This window comes from Chiloscyllium punctatum, chromosome 3 (assembly GCF_047496795.1).
Source record: "Chiloscyllium punctatum isolate Juve2018m chromosome 3, sChiPun1.3, whole genome shotgun sequence".
Classification (NCBI taxonomy): Eukaryota; Metazoa; Chordata; class Chondrichthyes; order Orectolobiformes; family Hemiscylliidae; genus Chiloscyllium; species Chiloscyllium punctatum.
This window is the reverse complement of record NC_092741.1, coordinates 152,776,931-152,793,587: the sequence shown is the minus strand read 5'-3', so window position 1 is coordinate 152,793,587 and position 16,657 is coordinate 152,776,931. Positions and strand designations below refer to the sequence as shown.

Below are 16,657 nucleotides of genomic sequence, written 5' to 3'. Positions count from 1 at the left end.
AGTTATGTGAATAAACTGGAGCTGTTTACCTGAGAAAAGAGGAGATTTGATAAAGCTATCCAAAATCAAAAGTATTCCAGTCGGAGTAGACAGGGATAAATTGTTCCCACAGACAATGTGGTGAAAACAAGTTCAACTGTGATTTTCAAAAGGGAATTAGATAATTACCCGAAGAGGAGAGATTTACTAGGCTACAGGGAAAAGGTTTGGCAGGGAGAGAAAGACAAGCTGAACTATTCTTTAATAAAGCCAGGATAGATACAATTACCAAAGGCTTCCTCTGTGTTGCAAACAGATTTGAACTTTATAACTATAAAATTAAAACACTATTGTCAGCTTATGTCTCATAAATGATTGCCTTCATCTATTGGAACAGTGCAAAATGTATTAATTATCTATTTGCTATTGCTTTCCCATAGCCAAAATTCTTGATTTTCTAAAAGTCCAAAAATTATGACCAAGGTTCACAAGTCAAAAGTATATAAGCACATGCTTTTAATAAATCTGAACATTGTACATCTTAAATACTTTATTATAGTCTTTCGTTGAGATAAGGGGAAAAGCTCAGCAATCAGTTAGCTGTTAAGAGTTTGTGCTCTAGCCAGAGATTGGTAATTGCAAAATCACAAAAATGTGCACATTTCCTTCTAGGAAGAGAACCACAACATCAGGGTTTCACTTCAGCACTGTTGAATTATTGATGTCGCATTTTAATATAAATTGTATTATTCAACAGTTCAAATTATCTGTATTAGGAGCCTTTGAGGCAACATGTAGGGCCCCTCTTGTGCTGTAGTGGTAGTGTCCCTACCCCAAGATTGAGAGACCCAGATTCAAGTCCCCTCTACTCCAGAGGTGTCTAATAATATCGCTAAACAGGTTAATTAGAAAAATAAGTTAAATAAAAAAAAATTGAGGCAACACAGCTGTTCTGTGAATCTGCGGTATAAAGATATTAAGTGGATTGGTCATGGTAAATCACATGTAGTGGTCAGGGATGTGCAGGTTAGGTGGATTGGCCAGGGTAAATCTCCTGTAGTGTCCAGGGATGTGCAGGCTAGGTGGATTAGCCATGGGAAGTGCAGGGTTACAGGGATAGGGTAGGGGTGTGGGACTGGGTGAGACGCTCTTTGGAGGGTTGATGTGGACTTGATGGGTTGAATGGCCCGTTTACACACTGTAGGGATTCCATGATTCTATGTCACCCTTCAATCAATTCTGAATACAAAAAGCATTTAATTAAGTGCTCTTCAACTGTTCATAATAAAATGTGAACAATGGATAATTGTGTTTCACTTACTAGGACTGATTTTACGTTTTAAGTTTGAGTATCTGCCTTTATTCATCCACATAATCTATCAGCTCATTTAGGTTGACCTGATTCCATTAGACTGACATGCTTAAATCATGTAAGATCAAACATTTTGTTTCAAATCACAGCTGGCTCCCTTATGGAAGTGAAAAGTATTGGGTGGAATTTTCTGTTCTTGATCAGTGGGGCAGCAGCGAGACAATTGGCAAAATATGACAGAATGAAAACATTGAATTCTCAATGCCGAGAAACTGTTTTCCAATTTTTTTGTTTTGAGTTTTACACAGTGACTTCAGAATCCCATTATTAGCTTACTTTAATGCATTGCTTTCCATCATTAGCCCAACTCACAACTTCCATATCTCACTTCTAATTCTCCAGTTCTTTCCCAAGAAACTAGATGGAGCCTTTCCTATCATGATAGTCAGTGCAATTAATTGGCAACAGCTCATCTTGTTCCTCCAGGCATTCACCCAACTTCATCTTCGTCTCTGCATGTTCCATGGATACCAACCTGCTGAATGTACTGTGATCCCAGTAACAATTTGATATGTATTATTGGCAAATAATGCAATTAAGCAGTGTGTATCAAAACTCCTGGGACTATTCCTTCTTCACCCACCTATCCAGCAACCTTCACACATCACTTCTTCCTTCTCCTGTCCACATACACAAACACCTCAAAGTAGAGAAGGGAAGTTGGCTCAAGAGAGCAATTAATTAATAAGCAATTATTCACCACAGTGATGAGGTTTCTTGCATTTTATTCCTCCTCAAAAATCACTTCATCGCCTAGAATTCACAACTGTATTTTTTTTAAACCGCCCACTATAAAGCTTAATTTTAATTCAATCATTTCTAATTGTTAAAGTTGCACTTGTTTTACAGAAACTGCTGGTCTGAGTACAAAGTTAAAAATCACACAACATCAGGTTATAGTCCAACAGGTTTAATTGGAAACGCTAGCTTTCGGAGTGCCACTCCATCAGGTGGTTGATTAGATTAGATTACTTACAGTGTGGAAACAGGCCCTTCGGCCCAACAAGTCCACACTGACCCGCCGAAGCGTAACCCACCCATACCCCTACATCTACCCCTTACCTAACACTACGGGCAATTTAGCATGGCCAATTCACCTGACCTGCACATCTTTGGAGTGTGGGAGGAAACCGGAGCACCCAGAGGAAACCCACGCAGACACGGGGAGAATGTGCAAACTCCACACAGAGAGTCGCCTGAGGCGGGAATTGAACCCGGGTCTCTGATGCTGTGAGGCAGCAGTGCTAACCACTGTGCCACCGTGCCACCCACGGTTGCGGAGCAGCGGTCTGAAAGCTAGTGCTTCCAAATAAACCTGTTGGACTATAGCATGGTGTTGCGTGATTTTTAACTTTGTCCACCCCAGTCCAACACCAGCACCTCCAAATCTGCTTGCTCTTGCTTGGTCCAGTCTTGTTAAATAAAAGGAAATCCCAACATCTTCTATAAGGACATCAGTACTGAAGGGTGGTTAACAAAAAAGTAGAATTGAGACCCAGCCAGATAAATCAAGATCTCATTGAATGTTTTGCAGGCTCAAAGAGCTGAATGACCTGTTCATTCACATTGGTCCAATGCTCCTATCTTCAAAAATGAGGATAAAGATAAGGTCAAGAAAAAGAACTGCAAAAAAACAACCTGCCAAATGATTGCTGACAAAATGATCTTGCCTCTACAGTAGCCAATATATGCAAGAAGCAAACTGACTCAGGGTTGATGCAGCCACTTTAGAACAGGAGACAAATTCTGTGTCATACAATCTCATACAATCTCATATTTGAAAGCTAGTGCTTCCAAATAAACCTGTTGATTATAACCTGGCCTTGTGTGATTTTTAACTTGATATAAAGAAGAAGTCTTAAAAGCATTTTTAAAAATTAACTTAGGCAATGTAGTACAATATGCCTCACTTTTACAATACCAAATACTCTACTATGAAAGAATATCATTCATGATACTGAAGGTTTGCACACAGTTCATTGATTTTGAGTCAGCACCATCGTTTGGGATATGATTGACCTCGAGTATCATGAATCTGAAGAACAAAGAAAAGAGCCAGAGCTTGCCATCTAATCATAACAAAGCCTGAAAAGTGAAAGTGAATGCCCCCATTTGTAGGGAACATCTGAGTTGTGATTCTTACCATAACTGAATTGCTTACAAACTCTTACCAAGGTTTAGACATGAGAAATGAGTTCTAGGGAGCAATGTTGGTAGAACTAAATGTTGAAAAAGTAAAAGGGGACAAAACAAAACTGAAAAAAATATATTTAGTGAAAGAAGATCATTTCTAAATGCTGGCAATATAGATTGATCTGAAAAATTTCCTCAAAGTCAGACAAGTAAGTTGAGAAAGACTTAAAACAGAAAGTGTTGGATAAAATCAACAGATGTGGCAGCATCTGTGGAAAACAAAACCGAGTTAACATTGACCTGGTTCCAAAGAAGTTTTGTTGGGCTCATTAACTCTCTTTTACACTGTTTCTCTCTCCATAGATGCTGCCAGTCCTGTTGCGTTTCCACAACACTTTTGGTTTTTATTTCAAATCATTAGCATTAAAAAAAAACAAGTGTAACAAGTATAGGGTCTGTTTCCATGCTGTACATCTCTATGACTCTAAGTGCATCTCTGCAGACCTGGAGGAGAACTGCCCACTGTAGCATGGTTTTCCCTTTCTCTGATATCAGTTTGAACTTGCAGTCAGTAAAGGCAATATTTTTGATAAGCAGCAACTGCGATAGCAGAAAAAAAACTGGCAAAGATTGAATCACATTGAGTATTCAATCAGCTTACCCTGCCCATTTATCATTTCCACCAGCACAACACTGAACCTGACATTCAACAAAGAAATAATTAGCTTCTCATGATCAGTGAGAGTTGTTAGCGGTAATTATTAACTTAATATGCTTTTAAGAGCTCAGTCACATTTCAATCAACAAGATGTAATCTTTTCAAGGGTTTTTTTTTGCAGGGAGATTATTAGGGCAAAATTGAAAGTTCTTGTCAGATCATAAGATTTTCCAATTTTTTTCAGCCTTGGGGTGTTTCAATAAAATATTCTCTGGAGAAGTGTAGAATCACTAACAGCAGCTTCTGAAGTTCTACATTATATTTCACACATGTTCAGTTTCAGTCAACATACCAGCTAACACTGACAGATTTGCCATCATTACCACTGCAATTTCCATGCCATTATATACATGAAGTTAAGATTTACCCTTCAACAAGGAGATAGTGATGGTTCACAACTAATAGATCAATCTAAATCACACGTTCTCAATGATGGTTAAGAAAACTCATCCCTTGCTCTAATTCAAAATTGCTAGGTGCTAAAACCCTTATATTTTATACCTAAAGCAATCAGGACACTGTTTAAATATCACTATTTTACAGTGAAAAATATCACTATTTTTCTTTCCTCCTATTCCACTTTGATAAAATTCCATCATCATTCCTTTCCAAGCTGGCATCAATGATTTTTTTTTCTGGCCACCTCACACAGGCAACTGAATTAATAGGCATTTCTAATCAACCAGTTCATAGATGTCGTGACACACTTCTGAAACAGGTGGGCCTTGAACCCTGGCCTCCCAGATTAGAGTGTGGAACACTACCACCATCTTTGCTTCTAACTGGATTACAGTGTCACTATATTACTCCTGATTTATAACAATGACCAATGAAAATAATCTCACAGACACAAGTGAGATGATACTAATTTTAGTTTGGTTGCTTTTAATAATCACTATCCATAAAGAACTAAAGTCATTATATATCGAAGACATTGAGTATAGGAGTTGGGATTAGATTTCTTACAGTGTGGAAACAGGCCCTTCGGCACAACAAGTCCTCACCGACCCTCCAAAGAGCAACCCACCCAGACCCATTCCCCGACATTTACCACTCCACCTAACTCTACGGACAATGTAGCATGGCCAATTCACCTAAACTGCACATTTTTGGACTGTGGGAGGAAACCTGAGCACCCGGAGAAAACCCACGCAGACACGGGGAGAATGTGCAAACTCCACACAGACAGTTGCCTGAGGCGGGAACCTGGGTCTCTGGTGCTGTGAGGCAGCAGTACTAGACATTGGTGAAGCCACTTTCACAATACTGCATACAATTCTAGTATCCCTACCACAGGAAGAATGTTGTGAAAATTGAAAGGGTGCAGAAAAGATTTACAAGGATGTTGCTGGGACTGGAGGGTTTGTGCTACAAGGAGAGGCTGAATAGGCTGGGACTTCTTTCTCTGGAGAGTCAGAGGCTGGTTTAAAATCACGAGGGGCAGGGATTGGGTGAATAGCCAATGTCTTTTTCCCATAGTGAGGGGAGTCCAAAACAAGAGGTGAAAGGGGAAAGATTTAAAAAGGACCGAAGGAGTAACATTTTCAGGTAGACCGCGGTGCTTGTATGGAATAAGCTTCCAGGGGAAGTGGTGGAGGTGGGTACATTTACAATATTTACAAGGCATCTAGATGGGTATATGAAGGATTTAGAGGGATATGGGCCAAATTCTGTCAACTGGAACTAGGTCAGATTGAGATAACTGGTTGGCATGGACAAGTTGTACTGAAGGTCTACTTTCCATGCTGCATGACTTGGAGACTGCATGACATTTCTAAAATAAAATCACAGCAGACAAAAAAATACAAACTATCATAACTTCAAGATATAAGAAGTACCTGTGAGGGAATATAACAGAAAATCACGAGAGTTCATTAATACTGGGAAATTTCCTGGCAAACACTGCATAGAACAAACATAATCCAATACAATGAGCAGAAAGAAGGAATGGATAGGACCTCATGTATTTTGTTAAAGTGGAAAACTTGCAAAATCTGAGCTGCAGGGCCTACTGTCAGCACTTAGGGATAATATTCTTCTGTTGCCGAAAACATTTGACAGTTCACAGAGTTCTGGTTCAATTATGGACACACTTAAGACACTAATCTATATTGCTACAGATAAAAAAACAGCATTTCAAGATTGTTTTTTGGATCAGCAGCTTTTTGTACACGTTAGCCCAAAACTAATTGCTCAAAATGTGCTCAGTTCCTAGAAAATATGAATAAACAATTTAACAGTCGGTTGAAGTTACGCTGAATCCTGCCCAAATTTTAGATGCTGCCCTGTAGCTTTTAAACATAAACAGCCCTTTCAAATTAAAGTGACAAAGATCCAAATCAATCGTTAAGTTTAAAGATGCTACACAGTCTGTGGTAATTAGTGGTTCTCAGTCAATAGGGAATCTTTTCTGATCAATTTTGAAGACTGTACTGAAGATTTGGATTTCACATCAATAATATGCTGAGATTTTGCTTGAGTATTTTTAGAAATGGGGTATGGAAAGGAAATGGTTTCACCTACAATTATTCACTCTCTTGAAATAAATTGGATGGACTCCATAAAAATATGAATTCTACCCAGGTTGAGCAAACAACAAGATTACGTAAATATTTCTACAGTTTCATTCTTTAATATGAGTGTGACTGATAACACAGCTGCTCAAATGTAGAAGGCTTAATGCAAACTGCTGAAGAAAATATTAAAATGTTTAAATTGTTCTATCTGGAATTATATTGATTAACACTCTCAGGTTTTCTCATGTGAAGAACATCCATCCGTTGTATGGAGTTCTGCATGCAAAGGCAAACTTGCAGATATGAGTAACAATAGAAAAGTAAGGTTCTTGAGAGTGTTGAGTTGACTCAAGTATGATAAAATTCTCAATGGAAAATTTAAGTTGAAATGAATCCTGCGTGATCCATTCAGCGTGCCATTGCCTGACACAACCAAGTCTAAGGAACTTCAGACATTGGATTGTTGACCAGCTAACCTGTTCATTGATAATACTTGGAATGACCTGGTCAACACAGCTCAGAGCTAATCACAAAGCATTGGATAGCTTTTGCAAATCAATATCACAATGAGTGAACTAGTTCTGAACAAGTAATGAGGTAAAAACAATGACTGCAGATGCTGAAAACCAAATACTGGATTAGTGGTGCTGGAAGAGCACTTTGCCCGAAACGTCGATTTCGCTGCTCGTTGGATGCTGCCTGAACTGCTGTGCTCTTCCAGCACCACTAATCCTGAACAAGTAATGGCAATGAATTCAGTAATGAATAGTTCAGTAATGAATAATTTGTAAGTTTTTTTTTTAACTGGGTGAATTCTAGCTTTACTCTCACTCATTATTGGGTGGCCCCAACCCTTAGCTTTTGAAATTATTGACCTCAAGTAATTTAGGAATGGCTAAATACTCAACGTTAGGCCAAACAGAAAATGTCTTGTGTGAATTTCTCGGCAACTTGACTTGGAGGCCCCTTAAAGAATGGTTTGTGCCAAAAACCTTGTTGGTCATCTTGATTAATTGGGTCAATAGGCTGAGGAGTGGCAGATGGAGTTTAAGTTGGATACACGTGAGATATTGCACTTTGGTTAAAAAAAAAGTAAGGGCAGGACTCTTACAGTTAATGGTAGGACCCTGGGTAATGTTGTTGAACAGAGAGACCTAGGAGTTCAGATTCATAATTCTTTGAAAGTTCCATCACAGGTAGACAGGGTGCTTAAGAAGGTGTTTAGCACACTTGCCTTCATTGCTCACACCATTGAGTATAGGAGTTGGGATGTCATGTTGAAGTTGTACAGGATGTTGATGAGGCCTCTTATGGAGGTTTGTGTGCAGTTCTGATTGCCCTGTTATAGGAAGGATATTATTAAACTGGAGAAGGTTCATAAAAGGCTTACCTTGATGTTTTTGGGAATGGAGGGTTGGAATTATAAAAATAGATTGAATCGGCTGGAACATTTTTCACTGGAACATAGGAGGTTGAGAGATGACTTTATAGAGGTTTATAAAATCATGAGGGGCATAGAAAAGGTGGATACAGTTGGTGAGTTTAAAACTAAGGGGCACATTTTTAAGTGAGAGGCGAAAGATTTAAAAAGGACCTGAGGGGCCACTTATTCACAAAGGAGGGTGGTTCATATATGGAATGAGCTGCCAGGAAAAGTGGTAGATACAGGTACCATTACAACATGTAAAAGATATTTAGACAGTACATGAACAGGAAAGATTTAGAGGGAAATGGCCCAGGTTTAGTTTGGGAAACTTAGCTGGCTTGAAGTCGGACCCATGTCTGTTTCTGTGCTGTTTGACTCTAAAACTTGAGTTATTAAGTTGCTTTTTTTCCCCTCTATTCATTCACAGAATGAGGACATTACTGGTTAGGTCAGCATTCAGGTAATGCCCATTCCTAATTTCCCAAGGGCATTGAATCATATTGTTGTGGGTCTGGAGTCACATGACGGCAGTTTCCTTCCCTTAAGGGCATAAATGAACCAGATGGGTTTTCCCCGCATCATTAGACTCTTAATTCCAGATTTTTATTAAATTCAAATGCCACCATCTGCTGTGGCAGGATTTAATCCTGGGTTCACAGAAGATTACCTGGAGCTCTGGCCTAATGTCCAACAACAACACCATTAGGCCATCACCTCCCCTATTTGTGACCCTAACAACAAGTAGCAAACAACTCATAGTACTGTTAATATTGTTAAAAGCCCAGAATCTGAAATTAAGTTGAACTGGCTGTTAATCTAAGTCGTTTGATTTGATTTCCTTTCAAGCAAGGTGCTCTGCAAGGCCTGTTAATTTGGAAAACCCCATTCTGAGGACACTTCATCCCCTTGAATAAGTTTTGCCAGCTTGAATAGAAAGTTTGATAAAACATGGAACTTTTATATGAAAGACAAGAGAAAAGAAAATAATTCAGAACCATAGTAAATTGTCCTTTCAGATCATAGCTAATATGTCCCTTCCCTAAACTTGTATTTAAACTGTCAACTGGGTATACAAAGCATAAATGGCCACATATTATTGACATATTCAAATAGAGTATGCCAGTGAAGATTAGTGATTCTGAGACAAGTTTAGATTAATCTAATTTGGTTTTCTTTTATTCAAATTTACTTTTTCTTTTCACCATTCTTAAATCAACCAATCAGGATTTTCATTTTACTTATAGCAATAAACCAAATACTTTCTTGATTGGAGAATAGTTTTTATGTGGATTAAGCACCACACCCTTAGAAAAGACTGACGTATGAAAGAATAAAAGTTGCTGTCAGCCATCACTAACAAGAAACAGTTTGAAAGATCAGCATTCACCTAAATTGTTTCACTTATCAATGCTGCTGAATAAATGAGCAGATTCAACTGTTTAAGATCGAGTTGAATGTGCATGAATTTGTTTTTCACTTGTGAGAAAGATTTACTAGAAAAGCCGATTAATACTCTCAGCCTACAATAATCTACATTAGCAGATGAAAGAGCATTAGGAGCAATTTGGAATTAGTTTAGTATTGTGATGTAATAGATACCAAATCTCACTGAAAATAATTAGCACCAGGAAGTACTGGGGTTCAAAGTAAGTGAAAAAATATGTTTCTTTCCCATCAAAAAACACACAGACACCCAACCACCCACCCACACCTGGCTTCAAAATTATGACAACATGTTGATCATTATCATAAGGCTTGCCACCTAGTGGTAGATTTACAAAAGCATTTGTTATTTTCCCACAGATACTCAGTCAGAATCACATAAGTGACTCTAATGAGGTTATTGCTTCTCCTCTCTTTAAACATGCATACTGTAAAATTGATTCAAACCACCTATATGTTTCAATTTCTTCCCCCCAAGTCAGCAATCTTAAACTTTTTAGAATTGGATTAAATGATGTGTTTGAAAATAACAATTGCAAATTGATCAATAACATTAGCATGGAAATATAACACCACTGCAGTAAAATATTACAAGAGTGATAATCTGAAAAGTAAAGTAAGCAGAGACCTAGCAACTGAAGTGAACTGTTGTTAGGCTCTGAGTTTGTTACAGTATTTGGACTTTTATAAGAAAGACAGAAATGCTCCATAATTAATTTAGTGGACCGAATGATCTGTTTCCATACTATGCAGCTCTATGACTCAATGACAACTTTCTAGTTCATATTCCCAAGTTTAGTGAGCACCAGATGCCAAGTGTGTGATTATACTACAGATCTATAGCTGGTGCAGCACAATTTATGGAGCTGAGTGCAGTCTTAGATGGAATTCACACTGTAAAATTAGTGGTAATTTGCTTCACATTGCTGTGACAGCTCCAAGTGTATTCAGAATCATTTTACTTCAAAGTTGTTGCTATAAAAATGTGGAACATGCTTGATATATTTTATAAACTAAATGATATCGCACATTTTAATTAGAAAAATGAAAAATTTATCTACAAAAAGTAATTTTAATGTATTTTCAATAGCTCAATATTTGGGACTAGACAGATGACTTGTAATGTCTTATTCATGTCAGTAGTTTAGTTGTCCCATGTGGAACTGACTGGGGACAACTTCAATCCTTCGGAACAGGTAGTTCTACTTCCTTCCATTTCCAGATTTCAAGGTTAAAACATTGTTGCCACAACAGGTACTGTCCAACAAACTCTCGTGCAGATTCATTTAAACACTCAACATTCAAAAAGGACACCAAGATACCACACAAACAGGAGCATTAGATTCTGGACAGTCCATAGCCGATTATTTGGTTTAAGAATACTCCACACTGTGACAAAGGAGAAAACACCACCTAACCGTTCTATCAGCCACCTTTGACATTGAACAGCATTTCACGTCCTTTCCCTCATACTTTTCCTTCGGGATTTCTGAAATATATCCACTCTGTATTGATCCACTATAATCTATGGCCAGCTCAAGTTAATAATTAAGCCAATTAACTGATTTTAGGTTGTTCATTTTCAATGATAGTCCTTGCACAGAACATAAGATACGAAAATATTAATGAATAGTCAGAGATAGCGAGAAATGTTTCAAACTACAGAACCCAATCCTATAACATAAGTACATATTTTTAGTAACCTCCCATATCATATCCAATAATATCAATTTGGATGGTTTAGCTAATTTAATATAACACTTAGAAACAGTAATCTGAGGATAAAATATTTGGCACGTCCTCAAAACAAATTAAAACATTCTGTACAGTAAGACACGTCTGAACGTTCTATACTTTGAAAGGTTAGGACACGTATACTCTCATTACAGGTATATGATCTCATAAAATAATACTCTGGCTTTTTCCAGAACTTGCAATGCTCCTGCATGTGCAGGCAGGGCTGGGCAGTGTGTGCTATCCAAACATAGCTGTACAAAGTGTCAGAGCCTGAGAGGTCAATGACATTCAAAACCAAACACTCTGCCTCTGTGCACACCACCAGCACCACATTCCAAAGCCAGTCAATGTGGCATTGGAGGATTCAGCTCTGTTTTAACCATTAGAATCTCTTGCTTCTCTGGCCCCATCCAGGTGCAGCCTTCAGACCAGGTATTCCAGCATTTCCTATTTCCCAGCTCTTTCTCCTTCCCACCAAGTGGCTAAAACTTGTGGCCGATCGCTCCTCCTCCCCCTCACACGTTCTCTGCTCAGTCTGGCAAACCAAATTCTGCTTTCTATATGCAACCCTAGCCCATGTATAGCCCCTATATGTACAGTGGTATATATGAACATATATGTACAGTGGTGTTCACATTGGTGGAGTAAACTAGACATATAGTGGGTGGCTAATTGATACCTGCACACTCCACACCCACATTGATCTGGCAACTTAGAGCAGCTGAAAAGAGATAATACATTGTTAGCATTTTGAAATCAGAAAACACTTCAATAAATGCTGCTTGGATTCAGAGGTCTTTTGAAAGAATGCAGATAGTGCCAATTTCCTTCAGCTTAACTCTTGAAGCTTATTAATGTGACGTCTTGTTGAATTCGCCTTTGAGAATGGTGATCTCGTCAGAGTACAGTATATAGTTAAACACTTTAATATCATTTATGTTCTTGTAATCGCATTCCCGCATTTCTGACAGAACTGTCTGACACGACAGTAACATTGTGAATTCTTAAACTGTTAGCAAATAGAAACAAGTTGAAATTCTTTTATTTGTTCCTATTTAGACAGCACAGCTTTCAATATTAATTGTCTACCTGACACCTCCCACTCTGAGTCCCACTCAGATTAAGATTTGAATCATATCCCAGGTAAAATCTCCACTCATGTCTCACATAGGCTATACGGCGTATGCTTTCACCGAATGTGGAGTTTAGAGTCGCCCAAAGTGATGTAGATCAGTGTAGCCCACCAAGTGAATATTGATATGGCAGCAGGAACCCAATTGGAAAGCAAAGTGTGTTCTCATTGCAGACGGAACTCTTGTAAAATGGAATCACTTATGAGATGGAATCTGGGATTTATCATTCTGATAATTGAGCATGTTCTGTCCATCTTTAACACCAAATCACTGAATTCACAAGTCTGTCTTTACTGCGTGTGTCTGCGGTTATAGGTCGTGGTTGTTTCGAGTTGTGTTCTATGTACAGTATTCCTTGGGCTGTGTGCCTCTGTTTAGGGGTCTGCTCTGGCTGACTGTATGTTTCTGTTGCTGTATGAACTAAGCTGTCCAGCGCACTCTTTCGAACCTGTGATATCCAGGTAACTATAGCCAACTGCAGCTCCGCGATCCTCAGACAGAGCTGAGAGAACAGGCTCAGGCACAATCCTGTACAGACTCGAAGTGAACTGAGCACGGAACCTAATCCTCTTTTATCTCGTGAAAGCCTACTCAAATAAACATTCCTTTTGGCGAGTTAAATACTATCATCCACCATTTTTATAATCGATCTAGAGGGAAAAGTATTCAAGTATCTACTAATCACATTCGACTTTAATGACATTTTTTCTACAAGTGTCTGAATACAGAATTTCACTTACCAAGAGGGCAAAAGGCAATCCCATCGCCAAAAGAAACTTCAGACTGAAACTTGGCGTCTTCATTTTGCCTTTATCTTTTACTCCCCGCAAATGAAAGCCTCTTTGACAATTTGTGAAGCCGCCTCTAACTGAGTGAATCTCACAGAACTCCCGACTAATGTAGTTCCCAGCTTCTAGCGTCACTGCCGAGCCAACACTTTACCGCCCACACCACACAGAAGGAGACAAGTTCTGTACTGCTCTAGCCTCCAGCAAACCTGGCAGAGTGTATATTCGTCACCTGGAGGAGGAAGTTAAAATTGTTCATTCCTTTTGTGTTAAATTCTACCTAGCAATTTGCATTGCTTTAAACAAATAACAAAGTCATCTTTTGCATGTATACTGCTAGTGTTATCATTCAAATCTGCTTTAGCTTTTTTTTGAATTTTGTTTTATTAGGAGCGCCTTAATTTTGGTTGTATCTTTCAGAAAAATTGTGCAGTTAACTCTGGTAAAGTCACTGTAACTTTGTGGAAATGAAGTTCAAAGACAACATTTGATTGTTGATCAGAGGTAAGCAGTGTGGTGCCTTTTTTATTGCTATATTTAGCTGTAGACTCAGAAATCATATCACGGAATAAAAGGGAAGCAATGGCCTAGTGGTATTATCACTGGTTCTAGACTCTCTCAAATATCTACACTGAATCACCCTAGGAACCTTGTATGTTTCTATAAAATCACCTCTCATTCTTCTACACATTAAGCCCAACCTACTCTCCTCATAAAGTGGGGGAACACTTCAGCGGACAAGGAAATTCAGCCTTGGATCTTCGGGTGACCATCCACCAAGGCAGACTTCGGGATACATAACAACGCAGAGTGGCCAAGCAGAGGCTGAAAGCCAAGGTACCCATGAGGATGGCCTCAATCAGGACCTTGGGTTCATGTCACACTACAGGTATCCCCACTATAGTATACACTCTCTCACACACGCACATGGTCACACTCACACAGACCCTCTCTCATACACACACACACTCTCCCTCCCTGACACACAGACTCACACATATATGCTTTCCCTCTTCCTCACACACATACGCTTTCCCTCTTCCTCACACACACAGTTAAGTCTATGGGGTGAATTTACATTTGTATTTGCAAATACGTTCTATTTTGTTCAAAAAGCACACAATCTGTAGGCAGTCAGTCAATATGACATGTTATAAATTTATACTTTGAAAATAGAACCAGTCTGACTCAAGGTTGGATACAGACAGACTCTAACCTCACACCTTTAATACATTGTCTGAGCTGAGATGTCATCTTTTTTTATATAAAACCTTAAGTTTTCTTGGAACTATGATGAAAGAAATTCTGGGATTTACATATTAATCAATCGAAACTTGCAACCCACTCTAAGTGATCAAAGACATAACAGCAATCTAGATTTAAATCAACGAGGTAAAAACAATGACTGCAGATGCTGGAAACCAAATTCTGGATTAGTGGTGCTGGAAGAGCACAGCAGTTCAGGCAGCATCCAAGGAGCAGTAAAATCGACGTTTTGGGCAAAAGCCCTTCATCAGGAATACAGGCAGAGAGCCTGAAGGGTGGAGAGATAAGTGAGAGGAGGGTGGGGGTGGGGAGAAAGTAGCATAGAGTACAATTGGTGAGTGGGGGAGGGGATGAAGGTGATAGGTCGGGGGGGGGTGGAGTGGTTAGGTGGAAAAGAAGATAGGCAGGTAGGACAAGTCCGGACAAGTCATGGGGACAGTGCTGAGCTGGAAGGTTGGAACTGGGGTGAGGTGGGGAAGGGAACATCTCCGGGACACCCACACCAATCAACCACACCACCCTGTGGCCCAACATTTCAACTCCCCCTCCTACTCTGCCGAGGACATGGAGGTCCTGGGCCTCCTTCACCGCCGCTCCCTCACCACCCGACGCCTGGAGGAAGAACGCCTCATCTTCTGCCTCGGAACACTTCAACTCCAGGGCATCAATGTGGACTTCAACAGTTTCCTCACTTCCCCTTCCCCCACCTCACCCTAGTTCCAAGCTTCCAGCTCAGCACTATCCCCATGACTTGTCCTACCTGCCTATCTTCTTTTCCACCTATCCACTCTTCTCTGACCTATCACCTTCATCCCCTCCCCCACTCACCTATTGTACTCTATGCTACTTTCTCCCCACCCCCATCCTCCTCTCACTTATCTCTCCACCCTTCAGGCTCTCTGCCTGTATTCCTGATGAAGGGCTTTTGCCTGAAACGTCGATTTTACTGCTCCTCGGATGCTGCCTGAACTGCTATGCTCTTCCAGCACCACTAATCCAGCAATCTAGGTTTGTTCAATACATCAGTTGTATGGCCCATTGATCTTTTAGTATAAATTCTGTGTCCGATGATCCAGTCCCATTCGTTACCTGACAAAGGAGCAGCGCTCTGAAAGCTTGTACTTCCAAATAAACCTGTTGGACTATAACCTGGTGCTATGTGGTTTTTAACTTTCTCCTCATAAAGCAATCCACCAATCCCAGGATCACCCTAATCAACGTTCCCTGAACTGCCTCCAATGACAATACATTTTCCCTTCGAGAAAGAGTCCAAAACTGTTTATAGTATTCTATTGGTGCCTTGTAAAGTTTTGGCAGCACTTCCCTACTTTTATATTTCATTTCCTTTGAAATAAAGTTCAATACTCCATTTGCCTTCCTGATTAGCTGTGGAACTTGTTTACTAGTCCTTTGTGATTTATGCACAGGGATTCCCAAATCTCTCTGTGCTTCAGCTTTCTGCAATATTTCTCCATTTAAAAAAACAATCACCTCCTCTATTTTTTCTTCCAAACTGTATAATTTCAGATTTTCTCATATTGTATTCTGTCAAGTTTTTGTTCATGTACTTAATCCGACTATATCTCTCTGTAAAGTCAGAATTCACAGTATACCAGTTTGGTGGGGGTGTGTTACAGTCCAACAGGTTTATTTGAAATCACAAGCTTTTGGAGCGCTGTTCCTTTATCAGGAGCAATGACCTGATGAAGGGACTGCACTCTGCAAGCTTGTGATTTCAAATAAACCTGTTGGACTGTAACTGCTGTCGTGTGACTTCTGATTTTGTCCAACACCAGCACCTCTACATTACATCTCTCTGTAGACTGTGTCACCCTCATATTTTTATGTCATCTGCAAACTTGGCTAAAATACATTCACTTTCATCATTCAAGTCATTAATATATTATGAATAGTTGTAGTTCCCTATGACACTCTATTGATTACTTGCTATCCTGAAAATGCCTCCATTTACTCTTTGTCTTCTATAACCAATCATCCGTGCATACTAATATATTCCACTGACACCATGTCCCTTTCCCTCTCCACAACACCTTAACAAATGCCTTTTGGAAATCCAAATATATTATACCTACTTGCTCCCCTTTATCCATTCTATTTGCTAATTCCTCAAAGAATTCTAATAAAT

General features: G+C 39.4%; 1 protein-coding gene across 1 annotated transcript in view; it reads right to left on the bottom strand.

Moving 5' to 3' along the window:
- LOC140466829 (uncharacterized) overlaps nt 1-16,657 on the bottom strand; it is a 55,221-nt gene that overhangs the window by 36,418 nt on the left and 2,146 nt on the right. The window contains exon 2 of the mRNA XM_072562525.1: nt 13,198-13,477. Coding sequence (XP_072418626.1) covers nt 13,198-13,260 — 63 coding nt within the window. The 5' untranslated portion in view covers nt 13,261-13,477. The remainder of the gene's footprint in view (nt 1-13,197; nt 13,478-16,657) is intronic.